We start from the raw sequence: 22,451 nt of genomic DNA, 5'->3' as shown, positions 1-22,451 counted from the left end.
ATACAAACACTATTAATACTGCACATTTTTCAGTAGCCATTTGGTAGCTTACGTGTATCTGTTCCCTAGAGGTATAAAACAAAATTGCTCATTTTCTTGACATAGCAAACGAGATATTTTACGATTCGTATCGATACATGAAATGAAATATGCTTGAAATTAAAGTTGAAATTGTTTAATAGGCTCATTTCTGAGCACTGTTTGTGCACATTGAAAAAAATGCTGTTTCCTAGATGATAGGGAGCAATGCTTCAGTTGTTTACATACCACAAATCTTTCATTCTTCCATGCTGGTGGATTCAGCTCTGTGGAAAGATTGAGGAATGAAAGCCTTCTGCAGATTTGTGTTAGAGATGTAGCCGTGTTAGTCTGGTGCAGCTGAAACAAAAAACAGGACTGTGTAGCACTTTAAAGATTAACAAGATGGTTTAATATGTGATGAGCTTTCGTGGGCCAGTCCCACTTCCTCAGATCAAATAGTGGAAGAAAATTGTCACAACCATATATACCAAAGGATACAATTAAAAAAAATGAACACATATGAAAAGGACAAATCAAATTTCAGAACAGAAGGGGAATGGAGGGGGGAAGAAAGGGGGGGAAGTACATGTCTGTGAGCTAATGATATTAGAGGTGATAATTGGGGAAGCTATCTTTGTAATGGGTAAGATAATTAGAGTCTTTATTCAAACTTAAGTGTAAAGTGTCAAATTTGAGCATGAATGACAGTTCAGAGGATTCTCTTTGAAGTGACGTCTTAAAAGGTCTATGAAGCAGAATGCAGGTAATCAAGTCGTTGATACAAGGATAGCTTCCCCAATTATCACCTCTAATATCATTAGCTCACTGACATTTACCTCCTTCCTCCTTTTCATATGTGTTCATTTTTTTAAATTGTATCCTTTGGTATATATAGTTGTGACAATTTTCTTCCACTATTTGATCTGAGGAAGTGGGTCTGGCCCACGAAAGCTCATCACATATTAAACCATCTTGTTAGTCTTTAAAGTGCTACACAGTCCTGTTTTTTGTTTCTTCTGCAGATTTGATTAATTTATTTTTATGTCTGTACCTCAGCAGTGTCTGAATCACATGGGTGGACAACTTGGCAATGAAATTGCAGAAGTGCTGACGGTGGGGTATAACCCATTTCTTACGTTTATCTTTACACCCCATGACCGGAGGGCAGCTCATGGATTTTTTTTTTAACTAACACTTCTGAGGCTCATGGATTGCTAGACCCCAGATCAATACCAGGCAAATTACTTGAAACTATGCTAAACCACATGACCATAATTACCAGGCACATGGGTGAACATGGTATGTTTGGAGAAGAGTCAACAGGGCTTTTGTAAAGGGAAATCCTGCCACATCAGTGTGTTAGAATTCTGTGAGGATATAAACAAATGTGTGGACAAGAGGGATTGGGTGGATAGAGGGTACTTAGACTTTCACAAAGCCTTGGGCAAGGTCTCCCAGCAGAGGCTGTCATGGGACAAGAGGGACGTTCCTATCATGGATCGATAACTAGTTAAACCAGGGTGGGCAAAGTATGCCACAGCCAGATCTGGCCTGCCCAACATTTCTGTTCGTCCTGTTAAAAGTCCTGTGGTGCAGAGGGGTGCTCAGAAGGGCTGTCTACCTGCTGTGGCCCCGCATTGCTCCTGGAAGTGGCCAGCTGCTGCTGGCATGTCTCTGTGCACAGCGCACCCTGGTCAGGGAGGGCAGAGGTAGCTCTGCGCTGGCTCTTGCACTGTCCTCAGAGCTCCCATTGGTTGGAAACTGGTCAATTGGAGCTGCAGGGGCGGGACTTGTGTATGCTGGCACCACACAGAGACCCCCGGCTCCCTCCCCACAAAGGGTGCTGAGACACCCCAGAGCTTTGTCTTTAAAAACAAACTCACTCTTTTAGTGACGGGTGGGAAACCAGGAAACGCCCAAGGTGGGCTAAGGGAGCCGGTCAGTTGGCAATATTCCAGCAAGCATGCCCTGCGCTAGGCCGCAGCCTGCCTTTGTGCCTATGGCACAGGCCGTCACTTAGCAACCTGCTAGGGACATGTCTGCGCTGCAGCTGGCACCCGGCCTCCCAGACCAGGCAGAAGGGCATGAGCTGACTGGGTGGCACTGTCTTCCTGGGAGTCTTTAATTGGCTGGCTGGCTCAAGCCGCCACCTCTGCCACTACGTCCCCCCTGCTGCTGCTGTGAGTCGCTCAGGTCTTGCTAGCACAGGTCTGTGCTCCAGAGCTGGGAGCCGCACTCCCTGCTGCGCTGCAGACGTAAGGCGCATGTCCTGAGCGCTCAGGGTACGTCTACACTGCACCAAACACTCGCTTTGTGGGCTCTGAAACCCGCTTCCCCCAGTGAATGACCCCTGTCTCAGTCAGCCAGAAGCCTGAGACACTATCACTGAGGGGAGGAGCTGCCGCAGGCATCTCAATGGGGTGTTAACTCTGAAACCTGCCGCCCTTTGGGGGCCCACCCCAGCAGAAGGCTCCGGGTGCATCACTGCCGTCCCAGCAGCTCTCTGCTGGCAGGATGCTGGTGCCTCCCCTACCCCCTTCCCCTCAGCCATGTGATCAGGCAGGCAGGGGCTGGGTTAGCCTGGCTCTGGGACACATCTTAGCCCACCCAGAGCCAGAGGCTGGAGGTCTGGGGGTGGGGAGATCCCAGCCTGCCCAGAGTGGTGCTGGGCCTCCTTCCAGCCCGGCACCTGCTCCTGAGTAGACAGGATGGTCTGTGGGGGAGCGTTTCCTGTGGGCCTGGATCCTGCCCCTGTGCCCAGGGGGGAGGTGCTGGGCTGCAGCTCTGGTAGGAAGCTGGGTGTGAGTGGCTGGGCCACCCCACGGCCCCTGGGTCTGTGCTGTTGGTGTCTTGGCTCCAGGCCATGATACAATGTGCCCGGGGAGCCTGGCCCCAGCTCTTTGCTGCGTTACTGCTGCTCCTCGCCATGTGCTGCTCCCCTGTAACCTACGCCCAGGGCAGACTAAGGAGAGAGGGTGTAGCTGCTGGGGCTCTTCCAACCCCAGCTGGGCGTGCGGTGGGAGCAAGACTTGGGGTTAACTTTCCCCCCCGGCATGAATGTTCCATGGATAGCGTGACCACGTCTCCTGCTTTTCCCAGGACAGTCCCTTATTTAGGACCTCCTCCCGGCGTCCCGACTTCTTTTAAAAAAACGGGCACGTTGTCCTGTATTTCCCCCGCAGCAGGAGGGGTGGGGGAGAGGAGCCCCCATGCTCAGGGCTTCAAGCCACCGAAGCCCCAAGTGCCGGGGGGTTCCCTCCCCTGCGTGCTGCTGGGGTGAACTTCATCCCTGCAGTGGGACAGGGTGGGCGGGGAGCTGCTGGAGCTCTGAGTGCCGGTGAACACGCCCCCCTCATAGGGCAGGAGCCCCACATGCCTGCACCCCCGCCCCCTTGGTGCCCGTGTTAGGTATAGGGAAATACGGTCCCCCTATCCATGGAGGCCAGTTTCATAGACCCTCTTGGCCCTGCTGCTTCACGACCCTCTTTCTAGCTCTCCCCTTTACTGAGGGGCAGGGCTGGTGCAGGAAGGGGAACTGAGGGGCTGTGAATGCAGCAGCTCCCTGCCCTAAGTGAGTGTCGCCCCCTGTCTGTGACCGACGGGAAACACCCGGCTCCTGCCTCACACCCGCTCCCTGGCTTCTGCCCGGCAGGTTTGTGATCCAAGGAGGAGGTGACTGCGCCTTCCTGAATGATGAGAACGGGGTCGGCAGCTCGCGGTGCACCAGCGAGGCACAATGGATCTGCAGCAAACCTGATGTATTTACAGCAGCAAAGGAGACGCCAGGGGGAGAAGCCTCGTAACAGGCGTGTGTTCAAAGGATACGTCACAAGGCATATTGTGTACAGAGATCGTTACAACAGCCAGCATGCAGGGTGTGAATAGGAGGAAGCATGCAGGAGTGTGGTAGAATTAGCCCTGGGAAAGCTGGATTGGTCTTTCTTCAGCATCACACCTGGTCTGAGCCTCTCTGGGTGAAAGCCAGAAAAGCCGTTTGCACATTTCGTCCTCTCCCCACGGCTGCCTGTTTTCCCTGCCAGTGGAACTGCTCAGATTGGCCTTTCCCACCTACCTCACCTGGCACAGGGAGTCGTGATCGTCCCTGAGCCGAGAGGCACAGCACCAGCCTCAGCTTTCCCTGCCCGAGAGCCCCCTACAGAAGCTTTTTGCTTCAGAGAACTCTCAGTGGAGCCTTTTAATAGTAATAGAGAGGTAGCTGTGTTCCTCTGATCTTGCTGAAACAAAAGAAAGGACTATGCAGCACTTTAAAGACTAACAGGACGGTTTAATAGGTGATGAGCTTTCGTAGGCCAGACGCACTTCGTCCGATCAAATTCTGGAAGAGAATTGGCATGACCATATATACCAAAGGAATACAATGAAAAAAAAGTGAACACATTATAAAACTGACAAATCAGATTTAAAACAGAAAGGGGTGAGGGGGAAGGCAAATATCTATGAGATAATGATACTAGGGGTGATAATTGGGGAAGCTATCTTTGTAGTAAGATAATTAGCATCTTTGTTAAGGCCCATTCGTAAAGTGTCAGATTTAAGCATGAATGATAGTTCTGAGGTTTCCCTTTGTAATCTGGTGTTAAAGTCTCTTTGAAGTAAGATACACGTAGTAAGGTCATTAAGATTATGCTCAGGTTGGTTGAAATGAAAAGAAACTGAAGATGTCTGATTTGTGGGCATTAATTCTTTGGCGAAGTGTCTGAGAAGTTTGTCCAATGTACATAGCAGAAGGACACTGTTGGCATATGGTGGCATAAATTATATTTCTGGATGAACAGGAATATGTGTTCTTGATCTTGTAACTGACATGGTAAGGTCCAGTGATGCTGTCACCAGAGTAAATATGTGGACAAAGTTAGCAACGGGGTTTGTTGCAAGGGAAGGTACCAGGGTTGGTATTAGTGTGGTATGTCCTGGGGTTGTTGGTAAGAATCATCCTGAGGTTAGGTGGTTGTGTATAGGAGACCATTCCATAGAGTGGGACAGAGCTGAGTGGGAAAAGGTGTCCCCCCCCCCCCCCAGATGTTTTTCAATATGAATTTTTCTGGGTCATTTGGAATTGTGGTGAAAACCCAGGTGATTTTGAAGTTTGCAGCTTTAATTGCCAATTTCTAGTTTGGGGCTTTTTTTAAAAAATAAAAGCCTGAAATGTTAAACTGGTGTTAACTATTTTCCGTGAACTTTTAGAGCCCTAGGCTGGCACAAGGCAGCAGGCAGGAGTTAGAATTGCTCTGCCACTCCCAGCGAGACACTCTGCTAGGCAGTATTCACACCCTGCATGCTGTTGTAATAATCTCTCTACACAATATGCCTTGTGACGTATCCTTTGAAAACGCACAGCTTGCTGGTTAACACTATCGTGGTGAAATGTGTATAACAACATTCAGTGCGGCATTCTGAACATACACTCAAATCATGACTAGGTGTATCCATCAGACAAGTCTGAGGAGTAAGTAAAGCCTGTTTCTCAAAGACCAAGGACAAGCTGATGCTTCCGCCCAGGTGTCATTAAAGTTGATCGGCCATTAAGTGGCTGTTCTTTGGCAAGGAAGGGGGCAGGAACAAATCAGTCTGCACCTCAAACAGAGGAGAAGAAACAGTCAGAACCTCTTTCACCACCAGACTCCTTGTCGTCTTCTACTCAGCTGCACAGAACTTTGAGAGGGGCTGATCTATAAAAGTGAGGGACAAACACCCCCAGGTATCTCCCTCCCCCACACGACTGATGAAGATACAAGAAACGGCCATTGGATTGGGGGGGGCATGGTCCTGACCCAAAAGGCTTGGTGAGTGGTGTTGGAAGGATGTGGTCAACCTTTACATTGAATTCAGTATTATTAGTTTGACTACTAGACACAACTTTTCCTTATATTTATTGCCCATGCTTACACTTTTTTAAAATCCTGTATACTTTGGTTCATAAACTTTTGTTGTTTAATCCGATCCAGTGTTTCTCTTGCCTGAGTAGCGGTATTTAAAGTGACACATTTTCATGTATTATTCCCTTAAAACAGACCTAACATCTCAGGCCCAGCCAGGAGAGGGCTGGGCAGTAGAGAGCCTACAATTCTGGAGGAAAATCCAGGACCGGGTGTGTGTTGGGGTCACCCTGCAGTGTAACCAAGACTGAGAAAAGCTAGAGAGTGTCCCAGGTGTGGCTGGCAGGCTGCAGTTACAGACACACAGGGGCTACGTCTAGACTGGCATGATTTTCCGCAAATGATTTTAACGGGAAACTTTTCCGTTAAAAGCATTTGCGGAAAAGAGCGTCTAGATTGGCACAGATGCTTTTGCACAAAAAAGCCCCGATCGCCATTTTTGCACTTGGGGCTTTTTTACGCAAAACAAATCTGAGCTGTTTACACTGGCCCTTTTGCGCATCGCCTGAGTATAGAACGAGCATTCGTGGGCAAAACCCACAGCCTCAGATGAAATGACCTTGAGTGGAAACGGTGCTTTTTTCCACTCAAGATCATCTGATCTGAGGCGGTGGGTTTTGCCCACGAAAGCGCATGATTCCATATGGAGAGTTTTGTTAGGCTCTAAGGTGCCCCAGGACGACTTGTTTTTTAAAAGTTGTTTTTAAGGTTACGGACTAATCTGGCTGCCCCCACTGAGACGTCTTAACGTTACAGGGGTACAAACACTGCTCCTTGGTCCCACTGGTTATATCACGGCAGCTTCTTTCTGGCAGAGCCATTTGAAGTCAGCATCACACGTATCTGACTGAATCCGGCTGCCTTTGGTCCGACCGCAGCTGTTCCCATCCACGGGGCCTGAGACGGGGAAGCTGCAGAATGAAAGAGCAAGTCTATGTCATTGATAACAAGGAAAGGCCCAGGGTGGGTCTTGTCTCCCCCTTGCTCCTTGCCCTGTCTAAGGGAGACAGGCTAGGCCCACCCCCATCGCCTTGCCCCTTCTGCACAAACCAGCCCTCTCCCCCCATGGCTGCTGGCCCCAGCTTCCCACACTTAAACCCAGAGTTGTCAAGCAGCATGGCCCCTAATGCCCCTGTGACCAGCTGCCCTGGGGCACCTGAGCGTCAGACCAGTGGAACCCCAGCCACCCCTGGAGCACCCACACATGAAGCCCCTCCTGAGGGTCCAGGGTGAGCAGCCTGAATGGCCCCCCAGGATCTTGGAGCAGGGACCGAGTCAGGTAGTTTGGGAAGGCAGCCCTTTCTTGCACCAGGTATGCAGGTATGCAACCCCTTCCTGCACCAGGCAACCCCTTCCTGCACCAGGCAACCCCTTCCTGCAGGTGTCCTGACTTTTTCATTAAAATGGGCAAATTGTCCCATATTTTATATTCCCCCCCTCCCTGCCCATGGATACTGGCAGATCCTGCTGCGGGCCAGATCCCTGCTCACCAGCTGCCCACCCTCCGGCGGTGAGTGTGGGGGTCAGGGCTGATGATGAGGGTGGGGATGTGGAGGGCAAATCTGCAGTGTGCAGGACCGGCTGCTCCTCCTGCTGCCTGCCGGCTCTGTCGGCCAGGCTCCCTCGTCCCATCTGTGGCTGGCGCTGGCTGGGAGCTGCAGTGGCTGGTGAGTTGAGACAAGCAGCAGCCAGTTGCATGTTCCCTTTGCTCCCACCCATCAACGCTTTACATGCTCCCACCCTTTCTGTCCTCTCTCTGCTTTGCCCCCCAGCCCCACTGCCCGTGTATCCTGCCCCACTGGGGCGCATCCCCCTCCCACTGCTCTGCAGGGAACCAGACCATGGTGAGAGCACTCGGCTCACCCACAGCCCGTCCGGCAGGCTCCTTCCCTCCCCCTGCTTCTGGCTGGGCCAACGCCCCACGAAAGCTCAGACCCTCCCATGTGGGGAGCTGGCTAGGAGCTGAGCCCTGCCTGTGCCAAACCCCACACAGGGCGGCCCAGGAAAGTGTCTCCGGCCCCCGGCTGAGCTCTGGGGAAGTGATTTCGGGCCTGCTCATGCCCTAACCCTGCAGGCTCCACAGCCGCCCCCTGGCAGGGGCTTAGCACCTCCTCACCCCTCCCTACTCTGGGTCCCGCTGTGGGGCAGTGTGTGTGTGTGTGGGGGCTGCTCTGTCCCCTAGGGCCCCTCCCCTGCTGAGCCACCTCTTTGGCTGGGTTGGCTGAAGCCCCTGCAGGCAGGGGCCCTGGGGCTCACTGCAGCCTTAGGGCTTAACCCTCCTGCCCTACACATGGGGGGTGTAGAGAGACGCTATCACATTCCTCCCCCGCACTTCTGGCTGTGGGAGCACAAAGCCCAGCTGGAGGAGCAGAGCCCAGGCCAGGGCCATGACTTGACATTTGAGGGTCCAGGCACGACCTTGTATTGGTGTCTCCCTGATGGGCACCCTGGGGAGAGACAAGGGGCACTGGCCACCACGTCCCCCTGGCACTGGCAGGAGCAGTGGCCACGTTCTGTGCAGCGGTGACATGACCCAGCCTCCAGCTGCCCACCCAGAGGAGCTGACATGACGGAGGCAGGCTGGTTCAGTGGTTAGGGTGCTGAGCTGGGTCAATTCCTGCTCTGTCCAGGCTCCTGTGACACTCAGGGCAAGTCACTGGAGAGGGACTCTCAACCCACCTCCCCTTGAAATCAGTCAGTGGCAGGCACCTGAACAGCTTGGTGAGTAGTCTTGGTGCGTCAGTTTCCCCCATCTGTAGCATGGGGCTAATAGCCCAGCCCTGCCTCACCAGGGTGTGAGAGGATCAATGCAGTGAAGGCCGTGAGGTGCTCAGATATGGTGGCGATAGGGGCAATAGGGCAGCTCCTGGTGCCTTGGCCACACCAGGAGATGTTTCTGGGTGATGACAATGGAAGCCCCCTAGCGTCGACACAGCCCTGGTCGTATGTCAGTGCTTCTTCCATCCCCAGTCAGCACATGCTGCCCTGCTACCAGCACAGCTACGGTGGTAGAGCGGCTGCGGCACGATGGCTTGCTCTGGTGCAGCAAAAACGCCCTGAACCAAGGTGGCTGGGCTGGTCACACAGGTAGGTGCAGGCCTGGCCTTAGACAGACGCATGTTTAACAGCAGCATGTTGGACAGCGGAAGCTTTTCCCAAACATCTCTCAGGCAGCATCAGGCAGTGACAGGCAGCACTCACCACGCTTGGTCTAACTGGGAACCGTCCACCCAGATCCAGTTCCCCCCAGGCGGTGTCACTTTAAGCCCAATCCAGGCAGAGCTTGCACCTTGTATAACATCCTGTAAGGAGTCCTGTGAGGGGCAAGCAGAGGGGAACATAAGAATGGCCGTACTGGGTCAGACCGAAGGTCCATCTAGCCCAGTATCCTGTCTGCCGACAGTGGCCAGCACCAGGTGCCCCAGAGAGGGTGGACCGAAGACAATGATCAAGCGATTTGTCTCCTGCCATCCTTCTCCAGCCTCGGACAAACAGAGGCCAAGGACACCATTTTATCCCCTGGCTAATAGCCTTTTATGGACCTAACCTCCATGAAATTATCTAGCTTCTCTTTAAACTCTATTATAGTCCTAGCCTTCACAGCCTCCTCTGGCAAGGAGTTCCACAGGTTGACTGCACGCTGTGTGACGAAGAACTTTCTTTTATTAGTTTTAAACCTGCTCCCCATTAACTTCATTTGGTGTCCTCTAGTTCTTCTATTTAGGGAAGGGTGAATAGGTGGAACAGGCTGGAATTCCTGGTGGAGGCAGGGGAATGTGACTTTCTGTGCAGACCTGGTAACACCAGCCCCAGTCCTTGGTGTCACAGGGTGAACGGGCCCTTTAAGGGTGCCCTTGGTTCAGCCTCACCTGTGACGGTGCCCCTGGACGGAGTGGTTCAGGTGAGGGAAGCAGGTGACTCGGCGTCAGGCCTGATGGGGCTACCAGGGCAGCCCAAGGCCAGTCAAGACAGAGATGCTGGCTCTGTGGGTTCTTTGGGGCTGGAGAACCCACAGAAAAATATTAGTGGCTGCTCCTGTGTTGTGTGTTACCAGCTCCTCCTGGCTCTGGAGCACGAGCAGCTGCGAGCTCTTCCCCAAACAGTCGTCCCGGCTCCAGTTCCAGTTTTTATTCTCTTTTGACAGCCAGTAGCACTTGTCCCCGCGCAGCAGCCAGTCCCTGGGGCAGAGTTTGCACCTGGCGCCCCCTGGAGGGAGAGATGGGAACAGAGATGTCGTCAGTTCTGAACAGTCTGCAGCAGCTGCTTAAAAATGTTCAAGTTCCTTTTGGATCAGAGCAACCCGCCGTCCCGTTGTGGCTGGACAGTCCCTTTTCTAAGCCTGGTCCTGGTTGTACCGACTTTTTTGGCAAAATGGGCATGTGTCCCATTTCCTCTTTTCAACTTGATCAGTGGGTGGCTGCCAATGAGACCCATGCCCGCTCCTTTCAAAAAGTCGGGTGTAGAGGAACATGTGGGGAGGGGAGTCATGCCAGAGAGGCAGGTAAGGGCTTTGGCAGAGGGCAGGCAGGGTTTGACTGAACAGTGACACCAGTCCTGCCCTGAGAGAGGCTGCAGGACTCCAGCTAGTCCCACTTGGTTTCCTGTTTCCCCTTTGGGAGATCTGGGCACCTTATTTCAATTGAAAATGCCATTTTTACCAGACCGAAATACCTTGGGTGCCATTGTTCCTGTCTGATGGAGGGAAGGGACTCAAAATGGAAATACTAGGGGTGAGAGGGAGGGTTTCATTCTGTTTTGGAGAGGAAATAAAGTTCCGGATATTGCTGTCGTTTCCTCTACAGTGGTGTATAAAGCCTTCAGACTCAGATTACATCTATACTGCACTCTAAAATCGAAATAAGATATGCAATTTGCATAGTGGAAATTGCGTATCTTATTTCGATTTTATTTTGAAATGGGCTATTTCGAAATTTGGCATGTCTACATGGTGCCAAATTTCTAAATAAAGCACTATTTCGAGACATCCCTTATGAGGTTTACAGGGATACCAAAACAACGCATCTGTTATTTTGAAATAGTGGACGCATTCCTTGGATGCGAGGTAGCTATTTTGGGATACCTCCCAAAATGCTTTTCTCAGGGGTCAGCACACAGGGTACGTCTACAATGAAGTTATTTCAGAATAAGCTATTCCAGAATAGTTATTCCGAAATAGCTTATTTCAAAATGGTACTTTTACACTGCAGGAAAGCCTCAAAATGAGTCTGAGGCTGGCTTCCTTAATGTAGATGTGCTACCTCTATTTAGAGCCCCAGGAGGAATAACTAAGAATGGCTTTGGGTTGGGCTATATCGAAATAGCATCAGTGAAGCAGCTACATACACCTTATTTCAAAATAGCTATTTCAGGATAGGCATTATTCCTTGTGGAATGAGGTTTCTAGAAGTGGGAATAAGCCATGGCTTCGGTTCAATGGATTTAGTGGAATGGATGGTCGCGGTGCCAGAAGTACCCGGCTTGTCACCGGTGCAGATTCGGGGTGATAAGGAGCATGTTGGAGAGACTCTCTTTTTTGCAGCCTTTGGTGCAGGAGAGCTTGCTTGTCTCTTCTCAGGCCTAGGAGGCTCCATATGAGAGCCAGAATCCCCGGTGCCTGGAGGCTGAAGAGCCTTGTCAAAGAGGAGCATACGAAGCCACATCTTCCTGTCACGATGAGACCGGGCAGTAAGTTTGGAGCAGTAGAGGAATTTTTTAAGGATATGTGCCTCACCAAGATATCTGATACAGGAGGAGTGCCCGTCTGATGCAGGCATGGTTTCGCGACAGGTGTCGCATTTTTTAAAACATGGTGACCCTGGCACAGTGAGGGGTCAGAGTAAGCATCTTGGTTTTCTTGTTCTCTTTCCTTGCCTCTCCTTTATTTTTTATTTTATTTTATTTTTTTGGTTTGGCCGCAGTTCCATTTAATCTTCTTCATCTTTTCTTCTTTTTTTTTAATGACAAAAAAACTAGTACTAAGACAACTGTTAACTACTAAGTGTAAAAACTTTAATTCTAACTCTAAATAAGTGCGTCTCCCTGAGACAGGGCTCAGAGGAGTGAACCAAATTCCATCTGCAGTTGAGGCCTGGAATGAAGGAACTGAGAAGAGATAGGACTGTGCACATGAAAACTAAGAGGTGCAGAGTGCCGCACTGTTCATGGTGGAAACCTTTTGCCCAGTATTGAAGTCAGGCTCACCACCCTGTAATTGCCAGGATCACACTGTAAATGTTAGCATTATATGCGCTACCTGCCAGTCATCTGCGGGGGGCGGTGGGATCTGAATCTGTTCAAATTCCAACATGGGGTACTACAATCTGCCCCTCTAAAATACCTCCCACAATTCCAGCAGGCTATGGGGTTCCTCTTCAGTCATTTCCTTATCACATTGGAAGGCAGTGTTGGGCACTGCTGGACAGCTGTTGAGTTTCACTCCAGAAGTGGCTCGATTTCAGTGGTGGAGAAATGACCCCTGTGAGTACTATATAGTTTGTAAAACCCTTTGTGATCTACCTTCTGTAGAAATTATATTATTGCACTGTTGTTAAAACTGCTTGTGATCTAGCAATGGGAAGTACTCTGACCACTAGGTGTCACTGCTGCTTCTGTATACAAACAGCTGAGGATTAAACTCTCTGGGTACTCTAGACTACATCCCTATTTCAAGAAAGGGATGTAAATTAGACGTATCGATATTGCAAATGACGCTGTACCAGTGTGGTTATTTCACTCTGACATAAGAGAGTGCCTGCTTCAGAGGCTGTGTTTAGACTACATCCCTTTTTTGAGAAAGGGATGTAAATTAGACATATCGATATTGCAAAATAAGCTGGGATTTAAATATCCCGTGCTTCATTTGCATAATGGCAGCTTCCGCTTTTTTTTTCCAAATGGTTTAGACGTGGATCTTTTGAAAATAAAAGCCTTTTTTGAAAGATCTTGTAAACCTAATTTTTTGAGGAATACAGGATCTTTTGAAAAAGGCTTTTATTTTCATAAGATCCACGTCCAAACGGCCGCTTTTTTTTCCAAAAAGCCTTGTTTCGGAAAAAAAAAAACCGGTTACCTGCACCCACTAATTGGAATTGACAAAAATTAAACCTGACTCAGGAATTTGGGATAGTACATCACTACTACTGCATCTAAAGCATTACAGCATATTAAAAAGCTTTGTGTCTACTTAAAAAATCACTCTATGCCCTCAACATTGTTTTCCTGCTGCAGTTATGAGGGCAGCTGTCTGGCAAAAAACTGCCTTTTTTCAAAAAACATGAAATTTTTCACAGAACACTTTTTGCATTTGAACTTTTCTAGGTTTTGTTGAAATAGTTTTCTGCCTCCCGAGCACTTTGACTGAAAAATGAAAGTTTACTCCTATCATTAGCCCCCTTCACATTGTCACATAAGCCGTGTCACCATCTGTCATGTTTTTATTTTGCATCGTGTGAAGTTTGGTGTTTTCTTTTAAGTGCCAGCTCCTAAACCAGGGGATTAGGTGAGACTCTGTTTCATTAAAGAAAGCTTCTAGCCTCATAATGACAGAGAAAAGCTCAATTGCAGGACCCAAGTGGCTTAGAAACCAGAAGGCAAATAGAAACAACCCAAAATATAATTTTCCTAAAATAAACCAATCATCTCATGCTTTTTGGGCCTCTCACATGGTTTGTGAGTGATTGGAGATCACAGCACTGGAGTAATGTATACTAAGGGGTCTCACTATGCATGAGAATTTGGTCCACTGTATTTCAAACTCAGTGTCCCTTTCATATGGTGACTGGGTTTCCTGTCACAGTGATAGCTGCAGACTCATTAATGGAGAATGACTCACAGCTCTGGGACAGTAAGAGCTGTCAGTACCTGCCAAGCTGCCATTGGGGGGTTCACAGAGAATGGATTTCAAGCGAGACCGGAAATCCTCCAGGCTGGAGCTGCCTTCAGTGCTATTGACGATTCTGGTTTCATTCTTCTCTGATGTATTCAGAGCCCCTCTGCACTGTCCTTCACAAGAGCCCTGCAACTGGGAAACTTCAAAAGAGCATCAACATCAAAGAAAATCACTTCTATTGCACTTAGTTAGGGATTAATAAAACAATTGTGTGTGTGTAAGGGTGTGAATCACCAAATAGTGTAGTATCCATCCAGGCTGGATTAACAGAGGGACCTTAGGGGCTGCAGCCAAGGGCACTGGGCTATGTGGGGCCCCACAAAAATAAATTCAAGTGGTCACCAACCCACCAATTGTGATCGACTGGTCAGGCCTGTTGCCTCTGCCAGTCAATCCACTGTGATCTCCCCAATTCTGGGTTGCTGAAGTTCAGCAGCGCAGCAAGACTCAGACAGGCTGCCCGCATGCCATGGCCTCATGCTACTCTCAGATGCTGTCGGGAGCTGGACATCTCTGTGGCCCCTAGCATGCTATGCACAATGCCCCTGCCCGCAGCACCATCTCCACAGCTCCCACTGTCCAGGAAATGGCCAATAGGAGCTGCAAGGGTGGCATTTACAAGCACAGGCTGCACACAGAGACATGCTGTCTTCCTTCCTGCCAGGGGCCCGCTGGCAGCTGGCTGCTTCCGGAAGCAGTGTAGGGCCACGGTATGCAAGTAACCTGACTCAGTCATAATGCACTGCTGGCCAAAATAAAAAATAGCCCCAGGTCCACGGGAGTGTTAACCCATCACAGCTGGGCTACGTCTACACTGGCATGATTTTCTGGAAATGCTTTTAACGGAAAAGTTTTCCGTTAAAAGCATTTTCGGAAAAGCGCGTCTACATTGGCAGGACGCTTTTCCGCAAAAGCACTTTTTGTGGAAAAGCATCCGTGGCCAATTTAGATGAGCTTTTTCACAAAAAAGCCCCGATCACCATTTTTGCAATTGGGGCTTTTTTGCGGAAAACAAATCTGGGCGGTCTACACTGGTCCTTTTGCGCAAAAGTTTTTCGGAAAAAGACTTTTGCCCGAACGGGAGCAGCATAGTATTTCCACAAAAGCACTGACAATCTTACATGAGAACGTCAGTGCTTTTGCAGAAATTCAAGCGGCCAGTGTAGACAGCTGGCAAGTTTTTCCGCAAAAGCAGATGATTTTGCGGAAAAACTTGCCAGTCTAGACACAGCCCTGGGGTGCAGACAGGGAATCCCATTCACTGAACATACAGGTGCATTCCTGTCTCCCACCCACATGTAAGAGTGAACCTGCCTGAGCCGGCCCACACACATTTCATGCATCCAGCCCTTAGCTCTGTCTTGTTCCTGGAACATTTTCCCCTGGTGGAGAGGCGATGCCTGCCAGTTCATTCACACACCGACTGGAATCAGGACGTGAACGTCGTTCAGATTTGGGGATGAGAAGAGAATTCGTGGGGCAGAATCAAACCCAAATGGGTCAATAGGTGGGTGCTACTTACCCCAAGCCCCCAGCGCTATCACAGCTACTGTCAGGACGATGTTCCCAGCCCATCCGGCCCCTACAGCGATGCGATGCCACCGGGGACATGGAGGGGAACCTATCAGAGACATAGTTTGGAGAAACACCCTCAGCACCCAGTGGGAGAATTAAAAATGAAACTTGTTCTTTTCTGGAGCCTCCTGCAGCCTCCTGACATGGGACTTCCACTCCTCTTCATATAACACCATTCACAGCGTTAACAATGACAGGCGCGTTCATCCACTTCTCTGCAGTGCTCCTTCACACCTTTTTCTACACGGTCCCTTATGCATGAATGAGCTCAGTAGGCTTTTTTTTTTTTAAGTGCCAGTACTCTTTAACACCCTGTCGGCCATTTTCATTACAGAGGTGCCGGTACTCTCCGTTCTTGCTAGATAAGTTCTGACAGGAGGTGCCAGTACTGCGTACCGGGCAGTACCATCTCAAAAAAAGCACTGGGTGAGCCTCCTGAAATCATTCTCTACAGCCATACTCTGCCCTCATATCCTTTCTTGTGGCCTCCCTGAAATGTGATACCCATGGTAAAAGCCTAGCAGGGCTGCTGGTGGGTGGGGAAGGTGGCAGATGTGGGGGCAAAAAGAGCAGATACTAATCTTCTGTACTAGTCTGTAAGCAGTCTGATGGGTGGGAGGTATGCTACTCTTTTCTAAACATCCCAGCACTCAGTAACTGAAGGGTTAAACCCAGGGTAGCCAGGAAGTGTTGGCAGGGAGTCAAAAGAACCAATGGGAAGAAAGTGTTGACATTTGCATTGAAAGAGGACTGATTACCTTCTGTAGCTCTTTTGTGAGGAGTTCAAACCAGGAGCTGGGGAAAAAAGATGAATTGACCCAGGCAGGAATATCCATGCCTAGAAATGGATTGGTCCTTGAAGCTACAGATAAGTAAGCAATAGGGAATATTTAATTAGACATGATCAGGTTATTTTCTTTGTTTTGTTGTTTGGTTAAATTCCTCTGTGCTCAGTCCGTGCGCCCCCTTTCCCCCCCCCCCCCCCCCACATACAATGTAACTGAAGCTGAATCCCAGGGAAGCAATTCTCTGAGTTGTAATCTGTTTTTTCTCATTTGTTCGATAACACCTAGCAACCAAGTATTCTTTTTCCAAGCATATGTTTTTGTTTTGTTAATAAAATCCCCCTTTTTAAGACTGTGATCTGATTCTTGTGTCCTGGAAGATAACAGGGGATCTGTGTATCAATACCTAAAACTGGGAGAAGCAAAATGCAGGACAATGTAGCACTTTAAAGACTAAGACTAAGACTGGGAGGTCAGACTGGGAGGACAATGTAGCACTTTAAAGATTAAGACTAAGACTAAGACTGGGAGGTCAGCTTTCAGAGATTATAGTTTGTTTGTTTTTTTCAAGCTCTTTTGTGGTAAAGAGCTTGGGGTACCGCATGGGAAGAAGTTCCCAAGTGAGTCTTCCTGGCTTAAAAAATAAAGGGGTTTTGCACTTGGGTGGTGGCAACATGCCACCCGAGGTCAGGGATTTTGTGACCTTGGGAAGTTTTAAAAACAGAAGCCTATAGAGGCAAGGTATTTTCAAGTCTCTTGTGGCACTCGGAGTGCCAGAGTGGGGAATGCCCTTGACAAAGAGAAACATATTTATACCTATCTCACCCTACATTTCCCTATGTTCACTAGGGAAAAGGTGAAAAACTAATTTTTTGTTCCAAATGAAGCTTGTGACACTCACAGGGTTTCCAATCACTACAGGAGACTTACATTTCTTCCTGTTGTAATGAATATTAATTTGGAGTCCATTCAAAAATTACATCATTTTGTTCATATAAGTGTATCACTGTGTGTGGATTTTCACAGACACCTAATTCAGATCATTACTATGAACTTTACAGAACTAATTATCCTGAGATTACAAGTGGTCACAACAGTGGGAATAATTTTTGAAAAATGAAAAACTATTGTCTGGTCTATATGTGTTCAGTACCTAGTACAATAAGGCACCTGCTCCTAATTAGAACCATTGGCACTGCCGCCTGGTATATTTCATAGTAATTAATACTGAATAATTAGTAGTTAGGGTTGTGTTTTCTGTTTTTTTTAAATGGCTTGTTTATTGTACTTTACTTTAAAATGTCTCAGGAAAATTATTTGGTAGTTTCAGACTATCATGAATTATTTCAGGCTAAAACGAGAGGGGGTTTTAAGAAAAGGAAGTGGGAAGCTCAAAATCATCCTTATATTAGAATTTGACTTCCAATTTTAACTGCTATATAAAGTCAATGCTGTGACTGCAGGATTTTGACAGCATCTTAGGAAACAACTTAATTTTAATTTCAGCCTTAGACCCTGATCCTTTACTGATTTCAGCACGGGTATAATGTGAAACTTGTGAGTGACTGCTTCAATGAGATGACTCATTTGAGGGAAGTTAAACATGGTCATAAACATCTGTGGGTTGGGGTCTGGGGAGGACTCACAGCACAAAGCTTTGCACCTCGGCTGCAAGTATGTGGAGGAGAAGGCCCTTAGTTGTAGGACTGGAAATACCTTGTTACCAAGGGTCATGGCAGATTCAATATCACTGACAAATTTAAAACCAAGACTGGATGTTTTTGTCTAGATCTGCTCTAGGAATTGTTCTGGGGAAATTCTACTCAGCATGTCAGACTAGATGATCACAATGGTCCCCACTCTGAATAAAGGCCTCAGTCCTGTGGTTGGAGCCACATGGATGGGCCCTTGTGCCCATTCACTTCAATGGGATTCTGTGCAGGTGTGAATGAAGATCCACCCGTAAAGGGATCAGATCAGAGTAGGACTGGGGCCTAAATTTCCATTCCTTAACATAGTGCCAGTTTTCAGCATAACAAACGTATGTAACTCTGGCTAAAGAAACCACGTAAAGTCCAATTCAGCTCTTAGTTAGTGTTTGTAGCAACTACACTGACCACTAGGGCATCACTCTGGATTTACACGGCTGTCACGTGCAAAATCTAACTCCTAACATACTTTTCAAGAGTAGATCAGATCCTGTTTGAAAAGAATATCTAACATGCATAGATACGATTTTATGCTGGTTCACAGCAAGAATTAAATTTAACTAGACAACCACACACTAAGCTAGGTATTTTTTCTTCAGAATCTGAAGCTCACAAAAGCTTGTGCCCTAATGCCCTAATCATTAGTCTTTAAAATGTCACCAGACTCCTTGTTGTTCTTGATCTAGGCCTGTTCTGTGAGGACCATTCATAATACGTAAGGAACTTAATGCTCCCGTATTTGGGACAAGGAGCTGCGAATAGTCTTGCTTCTCCTGTGAGCCTCAACTATGGTTGGTCCTACAAGTGACCAGGGCACTGGATGCTGGAAACCACTTTGGACACTGGACTTGTCCATTCAGAGTGAGAAAAGTTTGAACTGAACCCAAAGGATTCTGGCCTGTGGCAAAATCTATATAAAGGCGTGAAACCAAACAATACGAGCTGCTGCGAGACACCAGGACACCCCAGTTACCTACCACGATGACCACTGGAAACATCTTATGCTAAACAGGGGGAAAGATCAGGCCCAAGCTGGTAGGCTGCCCAGCTTGTGAAAAAGAGGATTAGAGCTACGGTTAGAGTAAGAATTTGCATGTAACAGGATTCTTAATGCAGGGGTTCTCAAACTGTGGGTCCTGACCCCCTAGGGGTCATGAGCAACTTAGAGGGGGGTCGTGAACAACTTAGAGGGGGGTTGCAGCAACTTACAGGGGGGTCGCAGTATCACAAAGTTTGAGAACCCCTGTCTTAAATGCATTAAGCTTAGCCGGCATGTTTTATTTTATTTTGTGTACTAACTTTGCTTGGTGTGCTATTCTTCATAACCACTTACATCCTACATTTTATACGTAATAAATAAAATCACTTTTGTTTATTAATAAACCCAGTGTAAATAATTGTTACCAGGAGAGTGGGACTTTTCAGTTTAGAAAAGAGGAGACTGAGGGGGAATATGATAGAGGTCTATAAAATCATGAGTGGTGTGGAGAGGGCAGGCAAAGAAAAGTTATTTATTAGTTCCCTAAATAGAAGAACTAGAGGACACTAAATGAAATTAATGGGTAGCAGGTTTAAAACTAATAAAAGAAAGTTCTTCTTCACACAGCGTGTAGTCAACCTGTGGAACTCCTTGCCAGAGGAGGCTGTGAAGGCTAGGACTATAATAGAGTTTAAAGAGAAGCTAGATAATTTCATGGAGGTTAGGTGGCACCTAAAAGGCTATTAGCCAGGGGATAATATGGTGTCCTTGGCCTCTGTCAGAGGCTGGAGAGAGATGGCAGGAGACAAATTGCTTGATCGTTGTCTTCGGTCCACCCTCTCTGGAGCACCGGTGCTGGCCACTGTGGGCAGACAGGATACTGGGCTAGAAGGACCTTTGGTCTGACCCAGTACGTCCGTTCTTATGTTCTTATGAGAGGGCACAACCACTGTTCATCTCTATCTCTCTTTCCTTGATAATGGGAGCAAATAATTTACGAGCTCACTCTATATAAACTTCATGCATAGTGAGATGGATTTATCTGGGGTTCTCGTTCCATCGGGCCGGTGTGCTTTTTCAAATCCCATTGCCTGATCCTTCCCAGGGTTGAGTGGATCTCAGTGTGTGTGTTGCTCTGCTGTGAGCAGTGACTCCCGACTCTGTGTCTTGGCTGGGAGAAACCAGAGGTTCTGACTTGGCAAGATAGGGTGGTAAGGTCCCCAAGAGGGCAGCTAGACAAGCCCAGTGGTAATTCCCGCACATCAAATGACAATCTCAAGAGCAGGGTGGCCAACCTGTGGCTCTTGAGCCACATGTGGCTCTTTGCTCACAGAAATGCGGCTCTCAGGGTTACAGCTCGTTCAGAGCCGCATGCCTGTTTTGTGCACGTGCCCCAGTGCCTGGAGGGAGACGTGCATGGCTGTGGCAGTGGCAGCTCCAGTGAGACCCAGGCATTGGGGTAGAATGGGAGAGGCCTGGGGGGGCCTGGCTCTGGGGGAGGGCATTGGGTTAGAGTGGGGAGAGCTGGGGGTGTCTGTGTCTGGCGGAGGGCATTGGCTTGGGGATGGGGGTTAAGGGTGCCTGACTCTGGGGGAGGGATGTGTGGCTCTCTGCACTACTGTCCCCAGCTCTTTTGGCTTTTCGTGTCTAACTCATTGGCCACCCCTGTTCAAGAGGATCTCTGTCTAAATCGATCACAACATTGTTTCTTATATTTTTATTATTATTCCCTCCAACACTGAAACTCCTGATGGTCCCCATCTCTGCCATTTTCTTCTCCTGACTTTCCACACTTCAGTTGAACTACAGTGCAATAAATTGCTGTGTCGCCTGGACTCAGAAACAGATCACAACATCTCTGTCTTTGGAACGCTTGCCTAGTTTCGTGGCCATTTCAGCACCCAGTATAAAATCCACTTCCTTGTCTCTGTCATTCCCACTCATCCACCCATCTTGGCCAGGTTCTTCTCTTTTCTTCCTCTTCTCTGGTCCCATTTTTTACATTCTTCGGATACTGGGCTTCCCTCTCCCTCCTTATATCACTACAAGGTTAGCAGACCTATCCTGCTTGCCCCCATTATCTAGATCGAATGACGCTCAAGATGAGGAGCATCTTTGGTGCTCTCCCTCACCTCTTCCCTTCTGTTAAACTTTTGAGTACCTTAGATTTTACTGCATTTGTAGCCTTTTCTCCCTGAGCCTGGCACCCTCCCCAAACCCAGCACCCTCTGGACATAATTGGCTCCCTACGTGGTTTCAGATTCCACCTCTTCTATCAGAGGTATGTGGATTTTAACCCTCCCTCTGATATAATAAATTCTATTTTGTGAGCAACCCACATTCCTTGTGCTCAATCACTGTCTCTCAGACTTGCCCAATGCACTGCTCTCTGCCCCCCCCCCCAACTATAACCCACTTACAATGTACTGATACCTCAATAGTTTGCTAGTATGTCTGAAAACATGTGAAATCAATAGGAAGGCACCATACAAAGTACAGCATATTGCATTGCACTTGCATTTGCAGGCTTTGATTGTCAGCTGCTATGAAGTTTTCCGTGACATGTAGCACTAACAAGCTAAAGGGCACTCTATTACCTTAAGAGAATTCAGTTGCCAAATGCTGAGAGTGGTAAAGGGTTTCCCAGTAGCTCAGTCCTACCATACATAAAGCATGGAGCTGCTTCTTGGCTCTAGACACAGTTTCTCTAAACTGCCTGGGCTGCAAGTCAAAAAACCAAACCTAAACAACTTAGAAAAATGGAATCCTCACCAAAGACTACCCATGTTGGGGCAAAAATAAGAAACTAAATCCACTTACTGAGGTGCGGAGATCGTTTTGGTGGCCTCGAAGAGGAACTGGCTCCAGGAATGTTTAAATCAGCATAAACTATTTCTCCAGCCATGGCAAGTACAGAGGAAGATGTGAGCGTACAGTTGTATCTAAGAGCAGCCTCATGTGGATGTCTGCCCTCTGGTGAGCAGTAGCATATTTCTGTTCTTTTCTATGCCAGATCTTACAATGTGCTCCTCAACGTAATGTCTGAGAGACTTGTGTTAGTGCATTAGGCAACGTGACTAACACCTGTCATGTGTTTGTTCTCTCCTCACCTCCCCAGAGGGAGAAATGTGCAGCAAAATGTCTTGATTTGGTAGCGTGTGTGTGAGGGGGTTGTTGTTTTTATGTAAATATACCTGTTGCTATGTGGATAGAGATGGCCAGACAGCAAGGCCAAAGAAATGTGCCCTACGCCTGGAGTGGAAGATGGGAAAGTTTGTGATGATCCTTAGTTCTTTGGGAAATTAATTCCAGAGATCGTTCTGTGTCCTGCTGCTCTTGGGTGATCCCGTTGGACGAGGGGAATGCAATTGACAACTATAGTCTTCATCCTAGAGCTTTAGATGGTGGTTTAGATGCCTTGGGCCTTGGCCATAGAGTGCGTTGAAGACAAGACTAAGACTACATCTATTCTATGAGTTGGATTGAAATTTTTAAGGTCAATGTCTTATCATACAATTTGGTTAAGTCGAAGGCGCATGTCCCCACAATAATGGGCAGGGCTCAACAAATAATGCAATCTACTCGCCCGTGGTGAGT

The 22,451-nt window shown here is 48.2% G+C and overlaps 2 protein-coding genes across 7 annotated transcripts in view; one reads left to right on the top strand and one right to left on the bottom strand.

Annotated features, from left to right (window-relative positions):
- LOC142823105 (C-type lectin domain family 2 member D-like) overlaps window positions 1–22,451 on the top strand; it is a 250,235-nt gene that overhangs the window by 16,888 nt on the left and 210,896 nt on the right. Inside the window, exon 6 of one of the 6 annotated variants that reach the window (XM_075913409.1) lies at window positions 3,674–5,982. The exons of the other annotated variants lie outside the window; for them this stretch is intronic. Coding sequence (XP_075769524.1) covers window positions 3,674–3,824 — 151 coding nt within the window. The 3' untranslated portion in view covers window positions 3,825–5,982. Of the gene's footprint in view, window positions 1–3,673; window positions 5,983–22,451 lie in introns of those variants that run through there. 6 annotated transcript variants of the gene reach the window in all.
- Window positions 6,428–22,385, bottom strand: LOC142823107 (killer cell lectin-like receptor subfamily B member 1B allele C). Its single transcript, XM_075913420.1, has 6 exons — window positions 21,675–22,385; window positions 15,329–15,427; window positions 13,779–13,946; window positions 9,970–10,124; window positions 9,120–9,232; window positions 6,428–6,829 (listed from the first exon to the last, which is right to left on the bottom strand). Exons 1-6 carry the CDS (start codon window positions 21,757–21,759, stop codon window positions 6,706–6,708), a joined length of 744 nt encoding a protein of 247 aa, XP_075769535.1. The 5' UTR covers window positions 21,760–22,385; the 3' UTR covers window positions 6,428–6,705.

This window comes from Pelodiscus sinensis, chromosome 32 (genome assembly GCF_049634645.1).
Source record: "Pelodiscus sinensis isolate JC-2024 chromosome 32, ASM4963464v1, whole genome shotgun sequence".
Lineage (NCBI taxonomy): Eukaryota > Metazoa > Chordata > Testudines > Trionychidae > Pelodiscus > Pelodiscus sinensis.
The sequence above is the reverse complement of the archived record's forward strand: the minus strand, read 5'-3'. Positions and strand labels throughout refer to the sequence as shown.